This window comes from Caenorhabditis briggsae (assembly GCF_000004555.2).
Source record: "Caenorhabditis briggsae complete genome, chrIII, whole genome shotgun sequence".
In the NCBI taxonomy this organism is placed as follows: Eukaryota; Metazoa; Nematoda; class Chromadorea; order Rhabditida; family Rhabditidae; genus Caenorhabditis; species Caenorhabditis briggsae.
In genome coordinates this window covers 1,778,897-1,784,896 of record NC_013490.2, presented here as the reverse complement: position 1 = coordinate 1,784,896, position 6,000 = coordinate 1,778,897, and the positions used below count along the sequence as shown (strand labels likewise).

General features: G+C 36.0%; 4 protein-coding genes across 4 annotated transcripts in view; all 4 read left to right on the top strand.

The window, feature by feature from the left end:
• CBG00488 overlaps nucleotides 1-2,455 on the top strand; it is a gene marked incomplete at both ends in the record, with an annotated part of 4,542 nt that extends 2,087 nt beyond the window's left edge. The window contains 5 exon segments of the mRNA XM_002640880.1: nucleotides 1-180; nucleotides 253-254; nucleotides 256-470; nucleotides 2,112-2,181; nucleotides 2,183-2,455. Of these exon segments, the coding sequence (XP_002640926.1) occupies nucleotides 1-180; nucleotides 253-254; nucleotides 256-470; nucleotides 2,112-2,181; nucleotides 2,183-2,455 (740 nt within the window).
• On the top strand, nucleotides 1,260-1,638 carry CBG00489 (the record flags this gene model as incomplete). Its single annotated transcript, XM_002640881.1, has 2 exons — nucleotides 1,260-1,368; nucleotides 1,553-1,638. The coding sequence occupies 2 exons, from the start codon at nucleotides 1,260-1,262 to the stop codon at nucleotides 1,636-1,638; spliced, it is 195 nt and encodes a 64-aa protein (XP_002640927.1).
• Nucleotides 2,456-3,189: 734 nt separating the features above from the next.
• Nucleotides 3,190-3,778, top strand: CBG00487 (the record flags this gene model as incomplete). Its single annotated transcript, XM_002640879.1, has 3 exons — nucleotides 3,190-3,340; nucleotides 3,404-3,494; nucleotides 3,622-3,778. The coding sequence occupies 3 exons, from the start codon at nucleotides 3,190-3,192 to the stop codon at nucleotides 3,776-3,778; spliced, it is 399 nt and encodes a 132-aa protein (XP_002640925.1).
• Nucleotides 3,779-4,004: 226 nt separating this feature from the next.
• CBG00486 lies at nucleotides 4,005-5,308 on the top strand (the record flags this gene model as incomplete). The annotated part of the gene is made up of 4 exons (XM_002640878.1): nucleotides 4,005-4,162; nucleotides 4,788-4,857; nucleotides 4,915-5,057; nucleotides 5,158-5,308. 4 exons carry the CDS (start codon nucleotides 4,005-4,007, stop codon nucleotides 5,306-5,308), a joined length of 522 nt encoding a protein of 173 aa, XP_002640924.1.
• Between the last annotated feature and the right edge of the window lie 692 nt (nucleotides 5,309-6,000).

Genomic DNA, 6,000 nt, shown 5'->3' with positions numbered 1-6,000 from the left:
TCCTACCCAACAAGCGCTACCGTATCTTCGGTGAGACCATTGATATCGCCGTCGGAAATTGTTTGGATCGATTTGCTCGAGTTTTGAAGCTTCCAAATGCTCCATCGCCTGGATATAATATTGAGCAACTGGCAAAATCTGGAGCTAAGCTCTTCGAGCTACCATATACCGTCAAGGCAAGTTTAAAAAATTCCTGAAAATCTGAAATTTTTAGGCCTAAAATGGCCAAATAAAATTTTTCAAAATTTCCAGGGAATGGACGTCTCCTTATCGGGAATCCTGTCTTGCATCGAATCCCGCGCTCCACAACTCCTAGAATCTAGAGAATACACACCGGCGGACCTGTGCTTCTCCCTCCAGGAGACAGTTTTCGCTATGCTCATCGAGATCACTGAAAGAGCGATGGCACACACTGGAAGTCGTGAATTGCTCATCGTTGGAGGTGTTGGATGCAATTTGCGGTTGCAGGTGTGGAAAAATGAACAAAAACTAGACTAGAATCGATTTTAAATAATTAATTTTGAGCAAAAATGACGGATTTTAGAATAGAAATGCATTTTCGGTCTGCTAATTTCAATTTTGTAGTTTGTAGTCTAGCAGACCCAACTGGGTCTGCTATCTCGGGAATCGTTAATTCTGGCAGACTACAAACTACATCTGCGGAGCTAGCATACCAACAAGGGAATCCTGCCAAGCTCGATTTCTTGAGAATTGTAGTTTGTAGTCTAGCAGACCAATTTTCATTTTTCACCACCATTTTGTCATTTTTTTCCACTTCTAAGAAAGGAAAAACCAGGAGTCTGACGTCTTCATTCGAAAAATTGAGCAAAAATAAGCCTACAATCGAGAAAAATGCTCAAAAAACGCTCTAAAAAATGTTGGCTCTGCTAATTCCAATTTTATAGTTTGTAGTCTAGATCCTAGGCTCCACGGAAACTTGTCTGATATGCCAGACTACAAACTACATTTTCGGAGCTAGCATACCAACTAGGGAATCCTACCAAGCTCGATTTCTTGAAAAATGTAGTTTGTAGTCTAGCAGACCCAATTTTCATTTTCACTCATTTTCAACCATTTTTCATCATTTTAGGCTCATTTTTTCTCTAATTTTCAAATTTTTTTGCCAAAAAAACCAGCATTGTACGTCTTCATTATTCTTGCTATTTTAGGATAAATTTCATGATTTTTATCTAATTTTTTTTCTAATTTTCACTACTAATCAAGAAAAAACTAGAAATCTGACGTCTTCATTACAGGAAATGGCATCAGCGATGTGTGCCGAACGCTCCGCCCATCTTTTCGCCACCGACGAGCGTTTCTGCATCGATAACGGAGCGATGATTGCGAGAGCGGGCGAACTGATGCTTGGTCAGTTGTTGTTATCAGTGTTTTACGAATTTTATTGACAAAATTAACAAAAATTTCTGAAAGTTTTGATTGTTTTGAGCGATTTTGAAATTTGGGTCTGCTAAATCCGAAATTGTAGTTTGTAATCTAGCAGGCCAAAATTCAGTATTTAGACATTTTAGGCCAAATTTTCTCATTTTTCCAGCTGCCGGAATGAAATTCGACCTTCGAAAAACGACAATCACCCAACGATACCGTACCGATCAGGTGCACGTTGAGTGGAGAGACTAGAATATCGATTTTTTGATTTTTTCTTTTCTGAATTTGTTTTGTTAGTTGATCTCCTAATTATTGGCTCCTCCCCTTTTTTTTGTTAATTTTTATATTGTTTTTTGTTCAATTTTCACGGCTTTTCCACATTTCTCAATTTTCCCCCGTCATCTGATTCCACATTTTTTGATATTCTTCTCTTTTAAAAAAACACGAGCAGCAGCAGAAATGGGTGTCGAATGTGCAGAAGTAAGTGATTTTTATGGAAAACTAACCGAAAATTTGAATTTTTCAAGGTTTTCTAGCCTAGAAAATGTTTTTTTTCTAGCGAAAAACGACTCTTTTTGAGACATGGGTCTGCTAATTCAGGTTTTGTAGTTTGTAGCCTAGCAGGCCCAAATCCATTTCTTCTCATTTTACCTCAAAATTTTCGCTTTTTTTCAGGAATTTGTGGATTTGAGCCACAAATTTGAAAACTTTCAACGTTTTTTTAGACTAGAAATCGTTTTTTTAGTAAAAATTCGTCTGAAAAAACTCATTTTTTTCAATCTGTCCGAATTTTCTTAAAATTTTTCGTTTTTTTCAGGAATTCGTGAAATTAAGCGGCTGGATAGTGCTTCTAAGCATCGTACCAATCGTGTTCAGCGCCATAACCATCATTCTTCTCTGCTCGTCGCTTCTAAAAGTCAAAAAGATGATTGCAATCTGTGACGGCATCTCGGCCAGTGCTCATTGGCTCTCACGGACCGCCGTCCGCGCCGGTATCGGAGAGACCGCCCGTGTGACGATTCAAGAATACGCCGGAAACAAGCCTGAACTCAAGAGATTGCTCAGATAACTTTCTATCGATTTTTTGGGATTTTTGGTTTTTTATGATCACTGAGAATTTTGAATTTCACTATAAATTGGTTTTTCTTCCTTTTTTCTTTTTTCCTGCTTTTTTTTGTTTAAAATTCGGTCAATTTTCCGTTTTTTTTTACCTGAATTTCTAAAAATAGGTTTTGGTCTGCTAATTATCAAGTTGTAGTTTGTAGTCTAGCAGGCCCAAGTCAAAACTTTGCTCATTTTTCGCCTGGAAACTTCGTTGTTTCTCGGTTTTTGAAAATTGTTGACTACAAATTAAGCTATAAATTGGTTTTTCGTTCTTTTTTGCTCTTTTTCCGTTTTTTTTTACAAAGATAAGCGAAAATTTTTACCTTTAAAATACGGATTTTTGAGATTTGGGTCTGCTAGACTACAAACTACACTTCTAACATTAGCAGACCAAAATATTTTTTTTCTCATTTTTTTCCCATTTTTTGGCTTTTTTTCAGGAATTTGTGTAATTGAGCCCCAAATTTGAATTTTTCAATGTTTTTTAGACTAGAAATTGTTTTTTTTAGAGAAAAATCAAAAAAGTTAACCGAAAAATAAGGTTTTTAAAGTTTTGGCTTGCTAGACTACAAACTACATTTTGAACATTAGCAGACCCAAATCGGAACTTTGCTCGTTTTTCGTCTAGAAACTTTTTTTTTGAACATTTTCTCCGTCTTTTTTTTTCAAATATTAACTAAAAAAACTACAAACTACAGTATGCCGGGACTACAACACTACACCGCGCAGGGCTACGACGCCTACAAGCAGACGCTGGAGACGATTGGAAAAGGAAAACGTGTCGTCGCGCTGTTCACCGGCTCCAAAAATCTGAGCACCGGCCAATCGTGGTGTCCGGATTGTGTTGTTGGTAAGGAGGTGGGGCGGGAAATTTAAATTTTAGAAATTTTTTTGAAAAATCTAAAATTTCTAGCTGAACCAATCGTCGACCAGGTCATCCAGGATACTGTAGTCGCCGCCATCGACGTCCACTTCATCACGGTCTTTGTTGGGAATCGTGAAGTGTGAGTTTTGGGGTTTTTGGCGCCAAATTTGAAATTTTTCTAAAATTTTGAAAAAATAAAATTTTTTTGACATAAAAACCGGCTTTCAAGCTAATTCCTAAAAAATCAATTATCGATTTTTTTGCAGCTGGCGCGACCCTGCTGTCGGCTTCCGTACGGATCCATCTCTCAAGCTGACGTGCATCCCAACCCTTTTGGAGGTTAGAAACAAGGCCAAACGTCTTCTGGAGGGCCAAATTGCCAATAAGAATCTGGTCAAGGACTTCTTCGTTGATGAGGATTGATTTATTGATTTATTGATTTTTTCGAAATTTTTAAATCTGCCATTTTTTGTGATTTTCTATTTTTCTGGGTTTTGTATTGAATAAATTGGTGATTTTAACATATTTTATTGATTTTTAAACAGAGGATGTGCCCTAGAAATACTTAAAATTTAAAGTTTTCTGACGAAAAATTTTTCTGAAAAAAATAATTTTTCGAAAAAAAAATGTTTTTGAATTTTTTTTCCAGATGACGTCACCGCCGAATTTGTACCATGAGAAGCAGAAACTACAGTACTGCCTCATCCACACAGTAAATAATATTCTGCAAAAAAAGGAGTTCGATGCGACGAAAATGGACGAGATTTGCTATGGGATGAACGAGAGTAAATGGTTCAATCCGCATAGGTACAGTAATCCTGCCTGGAAGCTTGACACCTGAAGTTTCAGATTCAGCGTAAAGTTTGGGGCAGAATGAGTATCATAATTTCTGGATTTGAAAAAATCGAGAAGTTGAAAAATTTCAAAAAAAAATTTTTTTTCGAATTTTTCGAAAATCTACCGTATCTTTCTAAATTTTGTTTTTAGAGTTTTGCGATGAAAAAATTTGAATTTTGCATAAAATTTGGGTCAAAATGAGAAAAATAGTTGCTAGATTCAACAAAAAATTAAAATTGAAAAATTTATCTACCGTATCCGGATTTTGGTCCACGAAAATTTATTCAAACCTTGATTTTCTTCCTCAGCACGTTTTCAGCTTTAAAATGAGTATAATCATGCCCTACATTTCGGCAAAACCAGAAATCGGGTTACTGTAGCTCCCAAAAAGTGGGCGGAGTCTAATCAAACCGAACTGAAAATGAAAAATTGGGTTGAAGATTTTTTTGAAAACGATCTAAAAAGTAATAGAAGATTTTTAAAAATTGTTGGGAAAAATTTTTTTTTTATTGAAAATTTTCAACTTTCTAAACTACAAACTACAAACTACAAACTACAAATTGCTCATCCTTAACAAAAAATCAATATATTTCAGATCTTGGATCGGTACCGGCAACTATGACGCCAACATTCTTATAGCCGCCCTACAGAAGCACAACTTGAAGGTAGCAATTGCGCTCCACCGAACAGTTTAAAAAAAAATCGATAATCGATTTTTCCAGGTCGTCTGGTTTGACAAGCGTCTAGGTGTGGAGAAGATCAAATTCGAAAAATTACGCGCCATCGTTTTTAATATACCCTCCAGGACCCTGCTGACTCTCTACAGAGGCCGTCACTGGTTTGCGGTGGTCCAGAAAAACGAAAAGTGAGGATTTATTGATTTTTTAGGTCATTATTGATTTTTTTAATAATTAAAAAATTTTCGAAAAAAAATTTTTTTTGAAAATTTTTTTTTTCAATTTCAGATTCTACAACTTGGACTCCAAACTGAGCGCGCCTACAGTAATCGCGGAAATTGCGAATTTCACAAAAAACCACGTGGATTCTGGAGATTCAGAAGTGATGTTGGTCGTGGAGCAGGATGTGGACGAGGATACTGTAGTCGAGAAAATTTGAAAAAGTTAATTTTTTGTCGAATTTTTGATCTTTCTCATGACAGCTACTGCTTTCAATTGTATTGTATTTTTTTGTATATAAATTTTTGAAAAATTTGAAATTATCAATTTTTTGAAAAATTTTTTTTTGATTTTTTAAAAATTTCTCTGAAAATCTGAAAATTTTCAGCCAAATTTTCAATTTAAAAATCTAAAAAAAACGCCAAAAATAATTCAAAAACTACCGTACCTCTACTACCTGCATATCAAACTAGCTACTAGCTTCAAAACAAACAGAGAGAGTGCACCCTAGAAAAAGGGGCGGAGCCTTAGTCTCCTCATATTCCACACTCTCTCGCTTCCGGAGAGACGCAGACAGAAAAAAAGAAACATGCGATTTCCTAATAAGTAATCATATTTGGCCTAAAATCTACAGTAATCCATTTGGGGGGAGGCACAGTAACCCAATGAGTACTGTAGGCATGTGTTTACAGGAAAAAAAAAGCTGTAATTCTGGAAAAATCTGAAATTGTTTTTTCTTCTCTCTGCGTCTCTTCTTTCTTTGCATCTCTCGTTTGGTATCCCTGGCAACCAAGAAATCAGATTATTGCTCTTTTTTCCTTCTTTTTCCTCTTTTTTCCTGAGCTCCAAATGCGCCTATACAGGGTATGCTAACTTTAAAGGCGCATAACTCAAAAACCACGGTAGGTAGAC